The sequence below is a fragment of the Tachyglossus aculeatus genome, chromosome 21 (assembly GCF_015852505.1).
Source record: "Tachyglossus aculeatus isolate mTacAcu1 chromosome 21, mTacAcu1.pri, whole genome shotgun sequence".
NCBI classification, from domain to species: domain Eukaryota; kingdom Metazoa; phylum Chordata; class Mammalia; order Monotremata; family Tachyglossidae; genus Tachyglossus; species Tachyglossus aculeatus.
This window is the reverse complement of record NC_052086.1, coordinates 37,070,378-37,094,276: the sequence shown is the minus strand read 5'-3', so window position 1 is coordinate 37,094,276 and position 23,899 is coordinate 37,070,378. Positions and strand designations below refer to the sequence as shown.

General features: G+C 44.3%; 1 protein-coding gene across 9 annotated transcripts in view; it reads left to right on the top strand.

The window, feature by feature from the left end:
• The window catches only part of LOC119941810 (E1A-binding protein p400-like), a 123,047-nt gene that overhangs the window by 48,042 nt on the left and 51,106 nt on the right, over nucleotides 1-23,899 (top strand). For all 9 annotated transcript variants that reach the window (XM_038762319.1, XM_038762321.1, XM_038762318.1 and 6 more), the window contains 10 exons: nucleotides 628-815; nucleotides 1,082-1,259; nucleotides 1,824-1,960; nucleotides 2,806-2,975; nucleotides 4,502-4,676; nucleotides 10,187-10,323; nucleotides 12,321-12,507; nucleotides 12,915-13,078; nucleotides 17,896-18,056; nucleotides 22,602-22,766. In XM_038762319.1, the coding sequence (XP_038618247.1) occupies nucleotides 628-815; nucleotides 1,082-1,259; nucleotides 1,824-1,960; nucleotides 2,806-2,975; nucleotides 4,502-4,676; nucleotides 10,187-10,323; nucleotides 12,321-12,507; nucleotides 12,915-13,078; nucleotides 17,896-18,056; nucleotides 22,602-22,766 (1,662 nt within the window). The remainder of the gene's footprint in view (nucleotides 1-627; nucleotides 816-1,081; nucleotides 1,260-1,823; nucleotides 1,961-2,805; nucleotides 2,976-4,501; nucleotides 4,677-10,186; nucleotides 10,324-12,320; nucleotides 12,508-12,914; nucleotides 13,079-17,895; nucleotides 18,057-22,601; nucleotides 22,767-23,899) is intronic.

Genomic DNA, 23,899 nt, shown 5'->3' with positions numbered 1-23,899 from the left:
CTTCTCTGTGTCTCAGTTATCTCACCTGTAAAATGGGGATTAAGACCGTGAGCCCCACGTGGGACAATATGATTACCTTGTATCTCCCCCAGTGCTTAGAACAGTGCTTGGCACATAGCAAGCACTTAACAAATACCATCATTATTATTATTATTAATAAGGAAACTGTAAGCTCACTGTGGGCAGGGAATGCATCTGTTTATTCTTGCATTGTACTCTCCCAAGTGCAGTGTAGCTCAATGGAAAGAGCACGGGCTTTGGAGTCAGAGGTCAGGGGTTCAAATCCCGGCTCCACCAATTGTCAGCTCTGTGACTTTGGGCAAGTTACTTAACTTCTCTGTGCCTCAGTTAACTCATCTGTAAAATGAGGATTAAGACTGTGAGCCCCCTGTGGGACAACCTGATCACCTTGTAACCTCCTTAGTGCTTAGAACAGTGCTTTGCACATAGTAAGCGCTTAATAAATGCCATCATTATTATTGGTAGTAGTAGTAGTACAGTGCCCTGCACACAGTAAACGCTTAATAAATGCTATTGACTGACTGACTAAAGTATTAGCAAATTCATATGAGCGTTAGGTCAGATTTCATATATAACGTGTCGATATCAATCTCATATCTCTCTTAGAAATGGAAGATTTGGCAAATGACAGAGAGAAGGAAGTAGTTCTCATAGACTCGCTCCTTAGCATCGACCAGTGTAAAGGGGCAGAGAGAACAGCGCATCTTGCGAAGAAGCACGCACGAGATATTGCGGAAGTCGCTGCGGCTGCCGAAGTTCTGTTACCTAAAGGCAGCTCCCGGATCACAACAGCGGTACCTCTTCTCTGTTGGTTGTAGCACCTGGTCTATATGGAGGATGCAAAGATATATAGTTGTAAATTGCCTTTGGTAAAGAAGCAAATAGTGGATGAATCTAAATGGTCCAGTTTTCATTTACTGATCAGGTGATGATGTGCCATTGCTTTATGAAGTAGTATTGCTAGCATTTGAAAGAAAAGTTGGACTAGGCCTTGACTCTTTCCTTAATCTAAAGGGGGAAGAAAGTTCAACAACATAAGCTTTTTTCCTCCCCGCAACAGGTGAAATTTAATACCCCATCTCTGCTCTACGGGGCCCTTAGAGAATATCAAAAGATCGGACTTGACTGGTTGGCCAAACTTTACAAAAAGAATCTCAATGGCATCTTGGCTGACGAAGCTGGGCTTGGGAAGACTGTGCAGGTCATTGCCTTTTTTGCACATCTAGCTTCCAATGAAGGTAAAAAAAAAAACCAACATAAAAAACCCTGACATAAAACATAAAACATAAAATATCTGTTCAGTATACTTTAAAATTTGACATTTCCATGGTATTCTTAAAAATTACTGCTATGTTGCATAAGGATTTTAAACTGCATTCTTTTTGGATGAATGGGAAACAGTATTGTCTATTTTAGCCACTAGAGAAAGTGTTCAAAGTAACTTTGATTAAAATGTGGGAGTCTCCTTTGGACTGGAAATAAACTGAGTGTGAATAGATGAGGCAATCAATATTTCTGTTTGAAAGTCATCTTGGTTTTGCCAATAGAAGTCACATATATTGTGGTAGTTTAAGAATGCTGTCTTTCATCTTATATAATAATAATAGTAGATTTGTTAAGCGCTTACGAAGTGTCAAGCACTGTACTAAGTGCAGGCTAGATACAAATTAATCAGGTCAGACATAGTCCCCGTCCCCTCATGGGGCTCATAGTCTAAGTAGGAAGGAGAACAGGTCTTTCCGTTTCTTCCGAAGGCTTGAATCTCAACTCTGTTTCATTACTCACACTTTTCTTTTCTGTAGGCAATTGGGGTCCCCATCTCATTGTGGTGAGAAGTTGCAATATACTGAAGTGGGAACTTGAACTTAAACGCTGGTGTCCTGGTTTGAAAATTCTTCTCTATTTTGGCAGCCAAAGAGAGCTTAGAGCAAAAAGACAGGTACTGCATTCTGGAATAGTAACATGAAGTCATTTCAGCATCTTAATCTTCCTCCGTCCTTCATCATTTTTTCTAGGCCTCCATAGACATTGTAATCCCTTTCTATTGTCGTAAAAAGAGAAATGGTCTTAAATTGCAGCCATAACAATTTAAATTGGAAAGAAATTCTAGACATTGAAGAGTTTACCAGACTGGACGCCCATCGTACTCATCATCATCACAACAGAGTTGTGGAATATCTTTTTTGGTGATATGTTCTTTATTGATAGATAAATCAATAAGTAGCATATATTGAACACCTTCTGGGTGAAGAGTGCTACCAAACGATTAAAAGTCTCTAGACTCTGAGCTTGTTGTGGGCAGGGAATGTGTCTACCAACTCTGTTGTATTGTCCTGTCCCAAGTGCTTGCTGTACACAGTAAATTCTCAATAAATAACATTGATTGACTGATTGCTAAAGTCTTAGAAGACTTGATCTCTGCCTTCAAGGAGCTTAAAGACTAACAGCAGAGATAGACACATATTTGAATAAGTGGTTTCTGTTAGGGATTGATCAGTTGATCAGTCATTGGTTTTTATTGAATGCTTACTGTGTGCAGAGCACTTGAAAGAATACAATGTAACAGGATTGGTAGACCTGTTCCACGAACCAAAAGAGCCTACAATCTACAGGGTCTTGAAAGATAGACAGTTTGGCCAAGTATTTCTTACAATCATTGGCTTCAGGAGCATTTTTTTTGGAATCAGATTTTTTCAATAAAAAGTGAATCACCTGTGTTTTTGCTTAGGTAATAATCTGGTAAATGTTGACCATAGTTAATTACTTCTGATTTGTCTTTGAAAGGAATGGATGCAACCCAATAGCTTCCATGTGTGCATCACCTCTTATAAGCAGTTTTATAAAGGGCATCAAGCCTTCACAAAACTGAGATGGAAATATCTAATCGTTGATGAGATGCAGCAAATTAAGAATATGACAGAAAAGCATTGGGAGGCACTTTTCAACCTTCGAAGGTTTGGAGCATGCCGTATTTACATTCTTTAAGTTACTTTCTTTCCTGTTCATAAAAGAAACAGGTTCTGTATTAGAGTAGATTCATTGGGTTCTAATCCCGGCTCTGCCACATGTCTGCTGTGTGACCTTGGGCAAGTCACTTGACTTCTCTGTGCCTCTGTTCCCTCATCTGTAAAATGGGGATTAATACTGTGAGCCCCATGTGGGACATGGACTGCGTCCAACCTGATTAGCTTGTATCTACCCCAGCGCTTAGTACAGCACCTGGTACATAGTAAGTGCTTAATAAATGCTATTTTTTAAAACAAGAGTGTCATCATCAATTAATTCTCATTTGTCAGTTATGGGTTGCAGAGACATTGGGCCCAATGGTATTTATTGTCAACTGTGCATAAAGTGTATGTATAGTTATTCTAGCATTTCTGCCTCTATCTCTGGGTCTAGAGGAGCATAGTGGGGTGGGCTACTTAATGCTCCTGAGGTAGACAGAGCTTTAAGCGTGCTCTTCTCGTAGCAGGCTATCAGACAGCAGAAAATTTTGAAAGAGCAGTTGAGTAGGGCATCTGGGATGAAAGAAGACACCAGTGAAGGCAAAGACGTGTTAGAATCCATTTTTCATTAGCACCTACTGTTTTCAGTACTTAATGTGGTGCTGAATAGCTGGATGAATTAGGGGCCCTGGTGGAGGGGTTCAGAGAATCAGAAAAGACCGCAGGGATGGGGTCATTTCAAGGGCAAATCTGCCGGTTCCCACATCTCACACCCTACACTTTCAAGGAGCCTGGAGCCTTAGGGATAAATTTCTCTTCTGCAGCACAGTAGCTGCGATTTACAGGAGGAAACTCAAAAAGGAGCCAGAGGAGAACTGGGAGAACTTGGATTTGTTGAAGTACAGGTGATTGAAATTGCAACCTGGAAAGCTGCTTGGTTGAATTACCTATACTGCAAGTCGTCTTGATTGTGGTCTCTTACAGACTTGCAGTCGAAATATTTAATTTAGGCAAGATAGCTTTCTCAGATTTTAAATTAATTTCCTAGGTGGAATGAGGTCAAAATGGCCTCAAGTCAATCAATGGTATTTATTGAGAGTTCAACTGCGTGCAAAGCACTGTACTAAACACTTGGGAAAGTAAAGGAGCTTACAGTCTAGAGGAGAAGGCAGACATTAAAGTAAATATAATTTAAAATATATAATTTATAGATGTGTACGTAAGTGTCATGGGACTGAGGGTGGGATGAATACCAAATCCCCAAAGGTCACAAATCCAAATGCAAAGATGAAACAGAAGGGAGAGGGAGATGGGGAAAAGAGGACTTAATCAGGGAAGGCCTCTTAAAGGTTATAATAATTGTAAAAGTGTGAATGTTAACATCTTTCTTCCCCCCAGACTCCAAATCATTTCATTTTATCTTCACCACCTTCTTGAGCGAGTGTGAAGGACAGTGCATTCAGAAACAATCTGCCATTTTAAGGATTTATTATCATACACACAACATTAATACTTATTTTCTTTCTTTTTCACAGCCAGCACCGTTTACTATTGATAGACACTCCTTTGCATAATACCTTGATGGAGTTGTGGACCATGGTGCACTTTCTAATTCCAGGAATTTCTAGGTCTTATTTGGATTTTCCAGTGAAAACAGCCAATGAAGAGAACCAAGATTACTGTCATAAACTTGTCATAAGGTTGCACAGAGTAGGTTGTAGGTGTTTTTTTCCGCCCCATAATCACCAGAATTTACTTAGTTCCCATTCTACCGCAAACCGAATAGAGTATCTGAGGCCAGATTTTATCAGAGTCGATGATAATGATGATGATGATGATGATGGTGGTGGTGGTATTTGCTAAGTGCTTACTATGTTCCAGGCACTCTTCTAAGCACTGGGGTAGATACAGACTAATCAGGTTGGACACAGTCCATGTCTCACAGGGGGCTCACAGTCTGAATCTCCGTTTTAGAGATGAGGGAACTGAGGCACAGAGAAGTTAAGTGACTTGCCCAAGGTCACACAGCTGACACGTGGCAGAGCCGGGATTAGAACCCAGGACCTTCTGACTTTCAGGCCCATCTATTCACTAGGCCATGCTGCTTCCCCACGTCGAATATCACTCTCCCAGAGTCACTCTTCTGGTACCACACTGCAGAATTTACTGGATCACTGGAAATGAAGAGGGGCAACTCTTAGAGAAAGGAAAGACAGAAGGGAGAGCTTTTTTCCCCTTAAACAGTTTCCCTCTTGTCTTCCATTTGTGTCTCCTAGGAACTGGAGGTTTGTTGCAAGTGATTTCCAGAGCCAGCATATATGTTAACCCTAGGAGTTGAATACGCAAAACACAATCCCTGTACTAAGGAAATGTGCTTACACTGTAAAGGAGAAAAGACAGGCAAATATAGATCGTGTGTATGAGGGAACTAAGTGGAAATCAATCAATCAAATTTGTTTAGCGCTTATTGTGTGCCGAGCACTGTACAAAGGGCTTGGGAGAGCACAAATCCACACTAACGTCCATTTTGTCGGGGGAGGTTTTTTTGGAGAAGGTGAGATTTGAATTGTGTTTTGAAGGAAAGGACTGGGAGATCAGAGATAGGAAGTAGAAGGCCGTCATTACTATCATGACTGTGGCTGGGGTCATGTTTGTGTTGTTGGACTTTGAGTCATGAGGAGAGTGGAACTCTGCTCCTCTACCCACAGTGCCCTATCTCTCTTGTTGTACATGTTGCTGCCCTTGTCTTTTATATTGCTTAGTGTTTTTGCTGATTGTGCTGAACATGTCTGCCATTCATCCCCTTTCCCTTCCCTTGTTCTCAGCTTGTGAGCCGCTTGTTGGCCAGGGCCTGGGTCTAATTTTCACCTGTCAATTTGTCCCCAGTGCTTAAACCAGTTCTCCGTAATAATAATGATGGTATTTGTTAAGTGCTTACTGTGTGCCAAGCACTGTTCTAAGCGCTGGGGTAGATACAGAGTTATCAAGTTGTCTTAATCCCCTTTTTCCAGATGAGGTAACTGAAGCACAGAGAAGTTAAGTGATTTGCCCAAAGTCACATAGCTGATAAGTGGCAGAGCCGGGATTAGAACCCATGACCTCTGACTCCCAAGCCCGTGCTCTTTCCACTAAGCCACGCTGCTTCTCTACACAGTGAGCACTTAGTAAATGCCATTAATACTCTGACTATTCAATAGAAGGGTTTTCCAGATTTGGGAAGGAGAATGTGAGAAGGCTTAGAGGTTATAGTGGGAAATCTTGGGGAAGGGAGCTGAGAGTTATGGTAGTAATGTTAGTAGTAGTATTAGTAGTAATAGTGATGCTTATTGAGCACCCCCTCGATGAAGTGATAAATACAGAGTAAAGAAATGACTCACTCCCTGCCCTCAAGGAATTTACCCTCTGAGTATATAAGATTTGCCTATCTGGAGCTAAACAGAAGAATTAGGAGGACAAATGAGGGTATGTGGTCAGAAAACAAACAAAAATTAACAAAGTTCCCTGAGCTTGAAAAAGTGGAATCATGAGTGCATAGATGATGTTCCCATGGAGTATTAATTTCTGCATGCAGTATGTTTTAAGTCATAGGGTGAAAACTAGAGACCTGCATAGTTACTGCATTTTGTACTTGAACCCTTACCCACCCCCACAGTCTCTCCATCCAAACGCAACCCACGTCTCCACATCTCCACAGAGAGGATCCAATGCACCTGACCCAGTCTCCACTTACAGTGGCAGGAGGATGGCCTCTGGGCCTGGAGACTGGAGACAAAGCGCTTAGTAAAGTGCTGTGCACACAGTAAGCGCTCAATAAATATGATTGCATGAATGAGACTCCAAAGAGAATTTAACTGTTGAAGGGAAAAGGAACCTGTTGGTAAGGGGGCTCATAGGTGGCCTCCCTGTCACTTTCCCCTTAATAATAATAATAATGATGGTATTTGTTAAGCGCTTACTATGTGCCAAGCACTTTTTAAGTGCTGTGGTAGATACAGAGTAATCAGGTTGTCTCATGTGAGGCTCACAGTCTTAATCTCCATTTTACAGATGAGGTGACTAAGGTACAGAGAAGTTAATTGTCTTGCCCAAAGTCACACAGCTGATAAGTGGTGGAGTGGGGATTAGAACCCATGACCTCTGATTCTCAAGCCCGGGCTCTTTCCACTAAGCCACACTGCTTCCCTTAGGGCACAGTAGGGTGGGCAGGGGAGGGGGTTAAAAGGAGTAGGGTAGAGTGAGATGGGAGGATTGGGGAGAAGAAAAATAGGGGAAGTATCAGGGTACCCTCAAAGCTGGTGGTAGTACAATCCTGGTCAAGGAGCACACCGGGCATCCTAGCATTGGCAGCGGCTACTACTCGGACCTGATAATCTTGTATCACCCCCAGCATTCAGCAAAGGGCTTGGCACATAATAGACGCTTAACAAATGCCACAGTGAATATCATTATTATTCCTACTAAGGTGGCTTTCAGTTTCATTCATTCATTCAGTCATATTTATTGAGTGCTTACTTTGTGCAGAGCACTGTACTAAGCGCTTGGGAAGTACAAATTGGCAACATATAGAGACGGTCCCTACCCAACAACGGGCTCACAGTCTAGAAGCGGGGAGACAGACAAAAAAACCCAAAACAAGTAGATAGGTGTCAATACCATCAGAATAAATAGAATTATAACTATATACACATCATTAATAAAATAAATATAGTAAATATGTACAAATAAAATAGAATAATAAATATGTACAAATATATACAAGTGCTGTGGGGAGGGGAAGGGGGTAGGGCAGAGAGGGATGGGGGGGGAGGGGAGGAGGAGGAGAGGAAAAAAGGGGGGCTCAGTCAGGGAAGGCCTCCTGGAGGAGGTGAGCTCTCAGGAGGGCTTTGAAAGGAGGAAGAGAGCTAGTTTGGCAGCTGTGTGGAGGGAGGGCATTCCAGGCCAGAGGTAGGACTTGGGCCAGGGGTCGACAGCGGGACGGGCAAGAACGAGGACCAGTGAAGAGGAGAGGAGCAGAGGGTGCGGGCTGGGCTGGAGAAGGAGAGAAGGGAGGTGAGGGAGGCGGGGACGAGGTGATGGAGGGCCTTGAAGCTGAGAGTGAGGAGTTTTTGCATGATTTGAAGGTTGACAGGCAGCCACTGGAGATTTTTGAGGAGGGGAGTGACACGCCCAGAGCGTTTCTGTACAAAAATAATCCGGGCAGCAGAGTGAAGTGTAGACTGAAGCGGAGAGAGACAGAATGGGAGATCAGAGAGGAGGCTGATGCAGTAATCCAGTGGGGATAGAATGAGAGATTGAACCAGCAAGGTAGCGGTTTGGATGGAGAGGAAAGGGCGGATCTTGGCGTTGTTGCGGAGGTGAGATGACGGATTGGATGTGTGGGGTGAACGAGAGAGCGGAGTCGAGGGTGACACCAGGGTTGCGGGCTTGTGAGACGGGAAGGTTGGTAGTGCTGTCTACAGTGACGGGAAAGTCAGGGAGAGGACAGGGTTTGGGAGGGATGATAAGAAGCTCAGTCTTGTACATGTTACTCAGTCAGCTCTATCTCCCCTCTACCTATCCTGGCTCCTCTTCCAATACCTCCCAGCCCACCAGCCACACTCTTCTATCAGTCAACCAATCATGTGTATCTATTGAGCATTTGTTTTGTGCAGAGCACTATATTAGGTGCTTGGGGGATTCAATAGAACAGAGATAGTAAACATTTTCCCTGCTCACAAGGAGCTCACAGTCTAAAGGGGGACACAGACATTAATATAAATCAGTAAATTACAGATGTGGATCTAAGAGCTGTACTGTGCCAGCCTACTCACTGTGCCTTGCTCTCTTCTCTCTTGCCATCGTCCCCTTCTTAATGACCTCCCTCCTGCTGGGAACTCTCCTCCCCTTTATATCTGACAGAGCAAAACTCTCCCTATCGTCAAAGCACTACTAACATTGCATCCCCTCCCTTCCGGGTGGAAGCCTTCCTTGATTAATCTTTCATTTCTCCATCCTATTTTCCCTCCCTCCTCAGTCACCTATTAACTCGAGTCCATACCTCTAAGAACTTCGGTACTCACCCTACTGCCACCCCCAAAACATATACGTACATATCCTTATCCTCTTTTGCTTCCCCTACATCATTTATTTTAACATCTGTCTGCCCTGCTAGATTGTAAGCTTCTTGAGGGAAAGAAACATGTCTACCTACCCAATCAATGATATTGAGCGCTTTCTATGTGCAGAGTATTACACTAAACACTTGGGAGAGTACAACAGAATTAGCAAACATGTTCCCTGCCCATAATGAGCTTACAGTCTAGAGGACAAGCTTACTCTACTGTTGAACTCTCCCAAGTGCTTTGTTCAGTGCTATGCACACAGTAATTGCTCAAAAAATACCACTGATTGAATGAAAGTGCCTTCTGCAGTGAAATCTAGGAGTTTATCCACCCTCAACCTTAACCCACCTACCAATCAGTGGTATTTATTGGTGTGCAGAGCACTGAACTAAGAGTTTAGGAGAGTACAAAAGAGTTGGTAGACCTGTTCCCTGCCCTCAGGGAGCTTACAGCTTAGAGGGGGAGACAGACATTAAAATAAGTTGTGGAGTGGTTAATATGTGTTGTTGGGGTTGAGGGTTGGGTGAATATCAAGTGCTAAAAGGGTACAGATCCACGTGCAGAAGTGACACAGAAGGGAGAGGGAGTAGGGGAAAAGAGGGCTAAATTGGGGAAGGGCTCTTGGAGGAGATGAGATTCTAATAAAGGTTTGAAGGTGGGGAGAGTGGTGGCCTGTCATATATGAAGGGGGAGAGAGCTCCAGGCCAGAGACAGGGCGTGGGAAAAGGGCCAAGGTCAAAATTGGTGAGATTGAGGTGCAGTGAATAAGTACTCGTTAGAGGATTGAAGTATGCAGACTGGGTAGGGATGAACACTAATAAACTAACCCACATCTTGAAAGCAGGCCCCTGTGGGGTTGGGTAGGGGAAATTACAGGTCTCTATTTGCTATTAAGGATATTGTTTGCAGAAAACTCAGTTTTTTTGCCAATTGGGCAGTAAGATCAGGTATTCAATCAATCGGTGGAATTTATTGGGCACTCACTGTGTGCAGCGCACTGCACTAAGTGCACAGGAGAGTATAATAGAGTCTGTTTACATGAAAATAATCTTAATATAGTGGTAATAAATCAAGAAGTTAAGTGTAATGTCTGCAGTCAGCCATGTTCACTTTTTCTAGATGATACAACCATTTATCTTGCGAAGATCAAAAAGAGATGTCGAAAAGCAATTAACTAAGAAATATGAGCATGTGCTCAAGTGTCGGCTGTCTAATCGCCAAAAGGCCTTGTATGAAGATGTTATACTACAGCCACGGTGAGAAATTGCAACGTGATTTTGAAGCAATTTATATACATGCTTTTCATAGAGAAGCAACATGGTGTAGTGGCTAGAGCTCGGACCTGGGGTCAGAAGGTTGTGGTTTCGAACCCTGGCTCTGCCACTTGTCTGCTGTGTGACCTTGGGCAAGTCACGTCACTTCTTTGTATCTCAGTTATCTCATCTACGAAATGCGGATTGAGACAGTGAGCCCCACATGGGATGGTGACTGTGTCCAACCTGATTTGCGAGCTTCCACCCCAGCGCTTAATACAGTGCCTGGCACACAGTAGATGCTTAGCAAATACCACAATTATAATTATTATATTATTATTCCATTTGGTGGTAATAATAATAATAATAATGATGGCAACTGTTAAGCACTTACTATGTGCAAAGCACTGTTCTTTTAGACTGTGAGCCCACTGTTGGATAGGGACCGTCTCTATATGTTGCCAATTTGTACTTCCCAAGCGCTTAGTACAGTGCTCTGCACATAGTAAGTGCTCAATAAATACGATTGATGATGATGTTCTAAGCACTGGGGAGGATACAAGGTGATCAGATTGTCCCACGTGGGACTCACAGTCTTCATCCCCATTTTACAGATGAGGTAACTGAGGCCCAGAGAAGTTAAGTGACTTGCCCAAAGTCACACAGCTGACAATTGGCGGAGCATGGTTTTGAACCCATGACCTCTGACTCCCAAGCCCATGCTCTTTCCATTGAGCCAGGCTGTTAAGCCACAAGACCTGTTTGGTTTCTACTTCAGCATCATTTGTGCCTTGTTCTCTCATAATTCCTTACTGCCTTGGATAATACTGACCACTTCAGTGCCATTATGGTCTTCATCAGTAAGATTTATTGAGTGTTTACTAGGTGCAAAGCACTAAGCACTAGGCGAGAAGCAGTGTGGCTCAGTGGAAAGAGCCCGGGCTTTAGAGTCAGAGGTCAGGGGTTCAAATCCCACCTCCGCCAATTGTCAGCTGTGTGACTTTGGGCAAGTCACTTAACTTCTCTGGGCCTAAATTACCTCATCTGTAAAATGGGGATTAAGACTGTGAGCCCCCCATGGGACAACCTGATCACTTTGTAACCTCCCCAGTGCTTAGAACAGTGCTTTGCACATAGTAAGTGCTTAATAAATGTCATTATTATTATTATTATCACCCACCTCATCCCTTAGTTTTTTTCCCCTCTTTTCATCCTTAACGGTGTTTGCTGAGTTCCAATCCTGTATGAAGGACTATATTTTTTATGGTATTTGTAAAGCATTTACTATATTCCAGGCACTTTACTAAAAGCTGGGGTAGATAGCAGCTAATCAAGTTGGGCACAGTCCCTGTCCCACGCAGAGCTCTCAGTCTCAATCCCCATTTTACAGATGAGGTAACTGAGGCATAGAGAAGTGAGGTGACTTACCCAAGGTCACACAGCACACAATTGGCGGAGCCGGGATTTGAACCCGTGACCTCTGACTCCAAAGCCCGGGCTCTTTCCACTATGCCATGCTGCTTCTGCTGTGCAGAGCCCTGTAGTGTTTGGGAGAGGACAATATAACAGAGTTGGTAGATAAGTTCCCTGCCAACAGGGAGCATACCATCTAATTCGTGAGCAGGGAATGTGTCTGTTTATTGTCATACTCTCCCAAGCGCTTAGTACAGTGCTCTGCACACAGTAAGTGTTCAATAAATACAATTAACCTAATGCATTTTAGCTACTCTCAACTGCTTAGACCCAAATGACCCATATAAAGTCCCCCCACAGTGGTTTGGCTGTGAGTAAGGTATAATCAGTGCTGTTAAGAAACATAAAATATGTGACTTTTTTCAGCCCATCACTATGTTTTTCCTGTGCAGTAATAGCAAGCAACTTCCCAGAACAATGTAAAAGATTTTTAGATTATCATCAGGTTCTAACTAAGGGTCATTTCAAAGTAGATTTTGGGGAAGTTTTGATGAGTTTCCAAACTAATGGAGTTTTTCCTCTAATAGAACCCAAGAAGCTCTCAAAAGCGGGCAGTTTGTCAGTGTCCTTCACGTTTTGATGAAGTTGCAACGGATTTGTAACCATCCTGATTTGATCAATCCCAGACTTTCTGGCTCCTCTTATGCGTCAGAAGCCCTGGAGTTAAGAATTGCTTCTCCAATACTTCGGGCATTGGAACGTGAGATCTGGAAGGTTAGTGAAAAATAGGAATTGAATATTAAATGTGCTCAAGTGCCAAAGGGAGATTCCTTGTTTTCTTCTCATAAGAGGTCTTTATTCCATTGCATCTGCAATATTAAAATTGGAATAAATAACTATAAACCACGAGTCTTCCTGATTTCCTGTTCAGAATTCTAATAGTACTGTAATTATTTGGGACACTAAACACTCAGATTGTTCATATTTGTCAGCAAGCGTCACTAAGGGTAGAAGTGGGGGATTGTTCTGTGCAGGAACTCAAGGTAACTTGGGGCATTACAAAAAGTAGTTTTGTTGGTTTTTAGTTTTTGTGTGATTTTTGACAAAATGTAGTTGTTTTCCACACTGAATTTTAAGATTTTTCTCCCCCTTGGCCCCCACACTTTTTTTATTCAATCTAGGACACCGACATGTCTATATTTGATCTGATTGGGGTAGAAAATAAAATGACTCAGTATGAAGCACAAGTGTTACCTAAGCAAAAGGTAACAAGAAAGCTTATTGAAGAGCTCTATAGCTCACCTCTTCCTGTGAGACCCAACCCAGTGAAGATCAAACCGAGCAGGTATGCACTATTTTGTCATTCAGCCTACGGATTTAAACTTGTTGGTTCCACCATCACAACATCTCTAGATTCACCATCCAAACTGCTACCCTGCTGATCTAAGTACTCACCATTTCCTGCCTTGATTTCTGCATCAGCCTCCAAGCCGATATCCCCGCATCCTGTCTTGCCCCTCTGCAGTTCATACTTCACTCTGCTGCCCGGATTATTTTTCTGAAAAACCATTCAGTCCATATCTCTGTACTCCTCAAAGACCTCCAATGTTGTACTTCCACCACCACATCAAACAGAAACTCCTGAAGGCACTCAATCAGCTTTCTCCCTCCTACCTAATCTCCCTCGTACTGCGACCCAATATTTATCCTCTGTTCCTCTTTCATTCATTCGATTCATTCAATTGTATTTACTGAGCACTTACGCTGTGCTGAGCACTGTACTAAGTGCTTGGGAGAGTACAGAGCAACAATATAACAGACACATTCCCTGCCCACAGCAAGTTTACAGTCTAGAGGGGGAGACTGACAGCAGAGGCGCTGAGTGAAGTATGTACCGAAGTGGGGAGGGACAAGGTGCAGGGAGGTTTGCAGGAGAAGCAGCGTGGCTCAGTGGAAAGAGCATGAGCTTTGGAGTCAGAAGTCATGGGTTCAAATCCCGGCTTTGCCAATTGTTAGCTGTGTGACTTTGGGCAAGTCACTTAACTTCTCTGGGCCTCAGTTACCTCATCTGTAAAATGGGGATTAAGACTGTGAGCCCCCCGTGGGACAACCTGATCACCTTGTAACCTCCCCAGCGCTTAGAACAGTGCTTTGCACAGAGTAAGCGCTTAATAAATGCCAGCATCATCATCGTCACCATTAGCAAGGAAGCTGATGCAGTAATTGAGATATTTGTTATGCGCTTACCATGTGCCAAGCACTGTACTAAACACTGGTGTAGAAACAAGATAAGTGAGTCCCACATGGGATTCAGAGTCTAAGTAAGAGGAAGAACAGGTCTTGAATCCCCATTTTGAGGAGGAGCGAAGGGGCGGGAGACACATAGAAATTAAATGACTTGTCACAGTTACATAGCAGACAATCAATCAATCAATCATATTTATTGAGCGCTTACTGTGTGCAGAGCACTGTACTAAGCGCTTGGGAAGTACAAGTTGGCAACATATAGAGACGGTCCCTACCCAACAGTGGGCTCACAGTCTAGAAGACAAGTTGCAGAACCAGGATTAGAACCCAGGTCAATCAATCAATCGTATTTATTGAGCACTTACTGTGTGCAGAGCACTGTACTAAGCGCTTGGGAAGTACAAGTTGGCAACATATGGAGACAGTCCCTACCCAACAGCGGGCTCACAGTCTAGAAGGCCCTCTGACTCCCGGGCCTGTGTTCTCTCCACTAGACCATGCTGCTTCCCAAGCAATCAAGGCAGGATAGGATAAGTACTTGGGTCAATATGATAGCAGTTTGGAAGGAAAGGGTGGATTTTAGCCATGTCGGTGACAGATTGAATCTAGGGATTGAATGAGTGATAAGGGTAGAGGCTTGGGAGATGAGGAGGTTGGTGGCGCTATCTGTAGTAAAGGGAAATTCATGGAGAGGGCAGGATTTGGCTGGGGAGATGAGGGGGTTCTGTTTTGGACATGCCAAGTTTGAGGTGCCAGCAGGACATCCAAGTAAAGATGTCCTGAAGGCAGAAGGAATCCTGGTGGGTTTAGGCAGTGGTTCCAACGTTAGGTGATCTGGGCCGGCTGAGGCAGCTCAGCAGAGAAAGATCTCTGTGTCCAACACGATAAGGACCAAGCACAAAACTGTGGCAAAGGACCGTCTACCTGAAGACCACCTATAATGGATTGCTGACTGCCCAGCAGTTTTTTTGTACTTGCAGCCGTGGAGAATACCTTTTCATCCAAACTTCATGCCAAATCCAATGGCTCCTACTCTATCCTAATCCTCCTCTAACTTCTCAGCTGCCTTGGACACTGTGGACCACCCCCTTCTCCTCAACACGCTATCCAACCTTGGCTTCACAGACTCCGTCCTCTCCTGGTTCTCCTCTTATCTCTCTGGCCATTCATTCTCAGTCTCTTTTGTGGGCTCCTCCTCCCCCTCCCATCCCCTTACTGTAGGGGTTCCTCAAGGGTCAGTTCTTGGTTCCCTTCTGTTTTCTATCAATACTCACTCCCTTGGTGAACTCATTTACTCCCATGGCTTCAACTATCATTTCTACACTGATGACACCCAAATCTACATCTCCACCCCTGCTCTCCCTCCCTCCAGGCTCTTATCTCCTCCTGCCTTCAGGGCATCTCCATCTGGATGTCTGCCCGCCGTCTACTCATTATGTTCAAGACTGAGCTCCTTATCTTCCCTCCCAAACCCTGTCCTCTCCCTGACTTTCCCGTCACCGTAGACAGCAGTACCATCCTTCCCGTCTCACAAGCCCGCAACCTCGGTGTCATCCTCGACTCCATTCTCTCGTTCACCCCACACATCCAATCCGTCACCAAAACCTGCCGGTCTCACCTCCACAACATCGCCAAGTTCTGCCCTTTCCTCTCCATCCAAACTGCTACTTTGCTGGTTCAATCTCTCATCCTGTCCCGACTTGATTACTGCATCAGCCTCCTGTCTGATCTCCCATCCTCCTGTCTCTCCCCGCTTCAGTCTATACTTCACTATGCTGTCTGGGTTATCTTTGTACAGAAACACTCTGGGCATGTCACTCCCCTCCTCAAAAATCTCCAGTGGTTGCCTGTCAACCTTCGAATCAAGCAAAAACTCCTCACTCTCAGCTTCAAGGCTCTCCATCCCCTCGCCCCCTCCTCCCTCACCTCCTTTCTGTCCTTCTACAGCCCACCCCGCACCCTCCGCTCCTCTGCCACTAACCTCCTCACTGTCGACCCCCGGCCCACGTCCTTCCCCTGGCCTGGAAAGCCCTCCCTCCACATACCTGCCAAACTAGCTCTCTTCCTCCCTTCAAAGCCCTACTGAAAGCTCACCTCCTCCAGGAGGCCTTCCCAGACTGAGCCCCCTTTTTCCTCTCCTCCTCCCCACCCCATCGCCCCCCGTCCTACCTCCTCCCCACCCCAGCACTTATATATATATTTGTGCATATTTATTACTCTATTTTACTTGTACATATTTACTACTCTATTTTATTAGTGATGTGCATATAGCTATAATTCTATTCTGACGGTTTTGACACCTGTCTACATGTTTTGTTCTGTTGTCTGTCTCCCCCTTCTAGACTGTGAGCCCGTTGTTGGGTAGAGACTGTTGCTCTCTGTGGCCGACTTGTACTTCCCAAGCGCTTAGTACAGTGCTCTGCACACAGTAAGCGCTTAATAAATACGATTGAATGAATGAATGAAATCCAAAGCACTATCACCAACAATGAAGGGAGAGAGAAGGAAGGAAGCAAGAGGAAGATGAGGGGAAAGTAAGGAGGCAAAGGAGGGAGCCTGGGAAAAAGGAGAGTCCAGGATCTGACTCTGCCACCACCTAATAGAGAAGCAGTGTCGCTCAGTGGAAAGAGCCCGGACTTTAGAGTCAGAGGTCGTGGGTTCAAATCCCAGCTCCGCCAACTGTCAGCTGTGTGACTTTGGGCAAGTCACTTAACTTCTCTGGGCCTCAGTTCCCTCATCTGTAAAATGGGGATGAAGACTCTGAGCCCCCCGTGGGACAACCTGATCACCTTGTAATCCCCCAGCGTTTAGAATAGTGCTTTGCACATAGTAAGCGCTTAATAAATGCTATCATTATTATTATTATAGTCCCCATCAATCAATCAGTGATAGTTATCGAGTGCTTACTGTGTGCAGATCACTGTACCAAGTGCCCTTTCCTCCACAGTTGCCGCCACGGCAACTACCGTGACTTTGGGATTAAAGTTACAGAAAAGGAAGCAGGAAGGACAGGCTTTTATGCCTCTTCCAAGCTTCATAATACACTGGCATTGGGATTCCATGTTCCCCATACCCTCCCCGCACCCATGGTTGGTGACTAGTAAATCTACAGTGGATAGACTTATTGGGGAATTCTCCGGGTTCAACTTGTGAATTAATGCACAGGTTCATTTTAATTAACGAAATGCTCACTGGTCACTAAGTTCCAAAGCTAAATAGGAGTGAAGCTATGGGCTTAGATTGACTCAGTAGTAAGCAATGCTGTTTTAGGGACCTTTGCTATACAGACGTGTGGATGCATGGATTCTCTTAGGCCAGATTCATGAAGTGGAGTTAGTTTTGCAAGCCTGAGGGGATTTTGAATGGGTATTACATCAGAGGTTCTTACGATCTGGAAGTTACTGATCACCTGCTGTGACACCAACCATATGGTTTCTTCCCAAAGATTTAATTTAAATGTAATAAATGTATTTATTTATGTATATTAATGTCTGTCTCCCCCTCTAGATTATGAGATCGGTGTGGGCAGGGAATGTGTCTGTTGTTGTATTGCACTCTCCCAAACGCTTAGTACAGTGCTTTGCACACAGTAAGTGCCCAACAACTACAGTTGGAATGAATGAATGAATGAACATACTAGATATCAATCAATCATATTTATTGAGCACTTACTGTGTACAGAGCACTGTACTAAGCGCTTGGGAAGTACAAGTTGGCAACATATAGAGACAGTCCCTACCCAACAGTGGGCTCACAGTCTAGAAGATATGTAGTCCTCCTATGCTTTTACCATTTTGGAATGAGATTAGAATTGGGAAAATAATGTAGGTCTTCCCCATGGTAGCACTGAAATTGCTAATCTCATCTACACAATGAAAATTAATTCATAATTTTCTGTTGCTTCTGGGTCTTCAGATTGTTTCAACCTGTGCAGTATGGACAGAAGCCAGAGGGTAGGACTGTATCTTTTCCGAGTACTCCAGTACAGCGGACAGTGATCTCAGGAACAGCCACAGTAACGCAACCGGGGCCAGTCCGAGGCAGATCCCCCATTGCAACAGCCTCTGCAAATCAAGGTGAGAAAGAGAACATTTTTGCATGGTTGTTGGCCTATTCAGGCATGAGAACATTATTCTATCAGTAGACCTTAGTCTTATAACCAGTCTATTGTACAACAAATAGGTAATGATCTACAATGACATCACAAAGATAAGCCTATAAACCGCAGGTGTTCTCTTAAATATGTCAGTCAGTCAGTCAGTCGTGTTTATATAGAGCACTTACTGTTTGCAGAGCACTGTACTAAGCAGTATGGCGTAGTGGGTAGAGCACGGCCCTGGGAGCCAGGAGGTCATGAGTTCTACTCCCGGCTCTGCCACTTGTCTGCTGTGTGACCTTAGGGAAGTCACTTTGCTGGTCTGGGTCTCAGTTACCTCATCTGTAAAATGGGGACTAAGACTGGGATCCCCTCGCGGGACAGGGACTGTGTCCAACCCCATTTGCTTGTGTCCACCCTGTCGCTTAGTACAGTGCTTGGCACATAGTAAGTGCTTAACAAGTACCATAATTATTATTATTACTAAGCTCTTGGAGGAGTATAGTAAAACAGACACCCTGCCCACGACAAGCTTACGGTCTAGAGAGTGAGACAGATATTAATATAAATAAAATGACAGATGTGAACATAAGTGCTATAGGGCTGGCAGGAGGGATGAATAAAGGGAGCAAGTCAAGGTGGTGCAGAAGAGAATGGGAGAAGAGAAGAGGAGGGCTTAGTCAGGAAAGCCTCTTGGAGGAGAGTATACTTTATCACAATTTGCATTTCGCTCCTCTGGTGCTAACCTTCTCACTGTGCCTCCATCTCACCTGTCTAGAAGCAGCTGTGGCTCAGTGGAAAGAGCCCGGGCTTTGGAGTCAGAGGTCATGGGTTCCAATTCCGGTTCCACCACTTGTCAGCTGTGTGACTTTGGGCAAGTTACTTGACTTCCCTGTGCCTCAGTTCTCTCATCTGTAAAATGGGGATTAAGTCTGTGAGCCCCACGTGGGACAACCTAATCACTTTGTATCCTCCCCAGCGCTTAGAACAGTGCTTTGCACATAGTAAGCGCTTAATAAATGCCATTATTATTATTATTATTATTATTATTATAGCAGCCCGCAACTCCTGGCCCACATCCTGCCTCTGGCTTAGAACACCCTCCCTCCTCAAAGCCAGAACAATGACTCTCCCCACCTTCAAAGCCTTACTGAAGGCACATCTCCTCCAAGAAGCCTTCCCAGACTAAACCCCACTATTCCTCATCCCCCCACTCCCTTTGGCGTGCCCTGCCTTGCTCCCTTTGCTCTTCCCCTTCTCCCAGCCCCACAGCACTTATGTATAAATCTGTAATTTTATTCATTTATATTGATGTCTGTCTCCCCCCACCAGACCATGAGCTTGTTGTGGGCAGGGATTGTCACTCTTTATTGTTGTATTGTGCTTTCCCAAGCGCTTAGTTCTGTGCTCTACAAACAGTAAGCACTTAATAAATGATTAAATGAATGAATGATGATGATGTCAACTTTTTTATTCATAGTGCTTTGATATGTAATTATATAATTTCATAAAAGGATGTTTAGTAAAGTGAAAATTTTGTTGAGCCATCGGATTCTTTGTATCCTTCTGCAAGGTTTCTTTTGCATTCAGGTTGTTTAAAATATTAATGAAAATATAAAAATATTAATCAGTCAATCAATCAAATTTATTAAGTGCTTACTGTGTGCAGAGGACAGAACTAAGCCCTTTGAAGAGTACATTATAACAGAGTATAATGTACTCTCACTGTACCTCGTTCTCGCCTGTCCCGCCGTCGACCCCCGGCCCACGTCCTCCCCCTGGCCTGGAATGCTCTCCCTCCACACATCCGCCAAGCTAGCTCTCTTCCTCCCTTCAAAGCCCTACTGAGAGCACACCTCCTCCAAGAGGCCTTCCTAAACTGAGCCCCCTTTTTCCTCTCCTCCTCCCCATCCCCCCCGCCCTACCTCCTTCCCCTCCCTACAGCACCTGTATTTATGTTTGTAAAGATTTATTGCTCTATTTATTTTAATTGTACATACTATTTATTTATTTTTTTAATGATGTGCATCTAGCTTTATTTCTATTTGTTCTGACGACTTGACACCTGTCCACATGTTTTGTTTGGTTGTCTGTCTCCCCCTTCTAGACTGGGTGCCCATTGTTGCGTAGGGACCGTCTCTATATGTTGCCAACTTGTACTCCCCAAGTGCTTAGTACAGTGCTCTGCACACAGTAAGCACTCAATAAATACAATTGAATGATTGAATGAATGAATGAACAGAGTTGGTAGACACATTCTCTGACCACAGCGAACCTACAGTCTAGAGGGAGAGACAGACATTAATATAAATAAATAACTTGTGATATATAGTTCTTCTTTACTCTCCCTTGTCTCCCCTCAGATTGGAAGAGGGAGCCGCACCGCAAAAGCTGAATAACTGACCCTCTTTAAAAGCTTTTTCCCATCACTATAGATAACACTACCATCCTCCCTGCCTAACAAACCCGTAACTTTGGTGGTATCCTCAACTCATCTCTCTCATTCAGTCTTCACATTCAGTCTGTCAAAACCTGTTGACTTGCCTTCACAGTATCTCTAGAAGATGCCCCTTACTGTCCACCCAAACTGTTACCACGCTTATTGAGAAGCAGTGTGACTCAGTGGAAAGAGCATGGACTTGGGAGTCAGAGGTCATGGGTTCAAATCCCGGCTCTGCCAATTGTCAGCTGTGTGACTTTGGGCAAGTCACTTAACTTCTCTGGGCCTCAGTTCCCTCATCTGTAAAATGGGGATTAAGACTGTGAGCCCCCATGGGACAACCTGATCACCTTGTAACCTCCCCAGTGCTTAGAACAGTGCTTGGCATACAGTAAGAGCTTAATAAATGCCATCATTCATTCATTCAGTCTTATTTATTGAGCACTTACTATGTGCAGAGCACTGTACTAAGCGCTTGGGAAGTACAAGTTGGCAACATATAGAGACAGTCCCTACCCAACAACGGGCTCACAGTCTAGAAGGGGGAGACAGGCAACAAAACAAAACATGCGGACAGGTGCCAAGTCATCCGAACAAATAGAATTAAAGCTAAATGCACATCATTAACAAAATAAATAGAATAGTAAATATGTACAAGTAAAATAAATAGAGTAATAAATCTGTACAATCATATATACAGGTGCTGTGGGGAGGGGGAGGAGGAGAGGAAAAAGGGGGCTCAGTCTGGGAAGGCCTCTTGGAGCAGGTGAGCTCTTAGTAGGGCTTTGAAGGGAGGAAGAGAGTGAGCTTGGCGGATGGGCAGAGGGAGGCCATTCCAGGCCAGGGGGAGGACGTGGGCCGGGAGTCGACGGCGGGACAGGCAAGAACGAAGCTCAGCGAGGAGGTTAGCGGCAGAGGAGCGGAGGGTGCGGGCTGGGCTGTAGAAGGAGAGAAGGGAGGTGAGGTAGGAGGAGTCAAGGTGATGGACAGCCTTGAAGCCGAGAGTGAGGAGTTTCTGCCTGATGCGTAGTTTGACAGGCAGCCCCTGGAGATTTTTGAGGAGGGGAGTAACATGCCCAGAGTGTTTCTGCACAAAGATGATCTGGGCAGCAGTGTGAAGTATAGACTGAAGTGGGAAGAGACAGGAGGATGGGAGATCAGAGAGGAGGCCGTTGCAGTAATCCAGTTGGGATAGGATGAGAGATTGAACCAGCAAGGTAGCGGTTTAGATGGAGAGGAAAGGGCGGATCTTGGCGATGTTGTGAAGGTGAGACCGCAGGTTTTGGTGACGGATTGGATGTGAGGGGTGAACGAGAGAATGGAGTCGAGGATGACACCAAGGTTGCGGGCTTGTGAGATGGGAAGGATGGTAGTGCCATCTACAGTGATGGGAAAGTCAGGGAGAGGGCAGGGTTTGGGAGGGAAGATAAGGAGTTCAGTCATGGACATATTGAGTTTTAGATGGTGGGCAGACATCCAGATGGAGATGTCCTGAAGGCAGGAGGAGACACGAGCCTGAAGGGAGGGAGAGAGAGCAGGGGCAGAAATGTAGATTTGGGTGTTCATTGCCTTGTATGCTGCCATTTCCCCCATCTGTAACATTTTAATGTCTATCTACCTTTCTAAACTGTGAGCAGGGATCAGTTCTACCAACTCTATTGTATTGTACCCTTCCGAGGGCTTAGAACCGTGCTCTGCAATTAACCAATCCATCAATGGTATTAGTTGAGTCCTCATTTTGGGCAGAGCACTGTACTGAGCACTTCGGGAGAGTACAGTACAACCGAATTAGTGGATAAATTCCCTGTCCGTAGCGAGCTTACAGTCTGCACACAGTAAACTCTTAATTAATGCCACTGATAGATTGATTGATTGATGTAGTGCAACCATACCCCCTAGACTCTAAGGTCAGTATGGACAGGGAATGTGTCTGGTGTATAGTTCTGTTGTACTCTCCCAGGTGCTTAGTACAGTGCTCAATAAATACAATTGACTGACTACCTGGAAGGCACTTCCGGCCCAGTTGACTAGCCCAGATGGGCTGAAGCCAAAAATATAATTTTATGCATTTTCCTTCTTTAACAGGGGGAGAAGTTGTAAAAATAGCTCAGTTGTCTTCAATAGCAGGAGCTCAGGGCAGAATTGCCCAGCCGGAGACACCCGTGACACTGCAGTTTCAAGGCAACAAGTTTACACTGTCCCACAGCCAGCTCCGTCAGCTCACCGCTGGCCAGCCTCTCCAGTTGCAAGGTATCCATCATCTTTCAATACCTGGGTGATGTAGGATTATATTGTCAATTGTTGGGGTGAGAAATACTGTGCGTATTGATCCCAGTTCTCCCGGGATCTGAAGGTATGGAGTATTCATTTTAATGCTTTGTTTGGGAAGAGTATTTCCATTTGGGAAACATTTAATGAACTGATACCTACGCCTTTGGATCTGTGACCTTTGAACATCTGATATTCGTCATCGTCAATGGTATTTATTCAGTTCTTACTCAGTGTAGAGCTGTACTAAGCGCTTGAGAGCATACAATACAACAGGCGTGGTTGACACGTTCTCTGCCTACAATGAGCTTAGAATCTAGATGGAGAGGAAGACATTGAGAAGCAGCATGGCATAATCAATCAATCAATCAATCGTATTTATTGAGTGCTTACTGTGTGCAGAGCACTGTACTAAGCGCTTGGGAAGTAAACGTTGGCAACATATAGAGACAGTCCCTACCCAACAGTGGGCTCACAGTCTAGAAGGGGGAGACAGAGAACAAAACCAAACATATTAACAAAATAAAATAATTAGAATAGATATGTACAAGTAAAATAAATAAATAAATAGAGTAATAAATATGTACAAACATATATCCATATATACAGGTGCTGTGGGGAAGGGAAGGAGGTAAGACGGAGACATCATAGTGAATAGAGTGACCTGTGGACATTTGGTATTCACCCCATCCTCAACCCCACAGCACATAGCTATAAATTACATATTATAAATTATTTGTAATAATAATAATAATAATATCTGTGGGCAGGGAATGCACATGTGTCTGTTCATTGTTTATTGTACTCTCCCAAGCGCTTACATTTATTCGAGGATACAGTTTCCTCCCCAAATATGCTGTCTACATAACCTTAATATTTTCATACTCAATTATGATCCACCCCATAAATGCTAGTGTCAATTGTGTCTGGTTTTGTCAGTGAAATTCTCTCAACTTGCCTTGCCTGTACAGTGCTCTGCTCCCAGTTAAGTGCTCAATAAATACTATTGAATGAATGAATGAACTTGTTAAGCACTTACTGTGTGCCAGGCACTGTACTAAGAGCTGAGGTGGATGCAAGCAACTCGGGTTGGATACAGTCCATGCCCCGTGTGG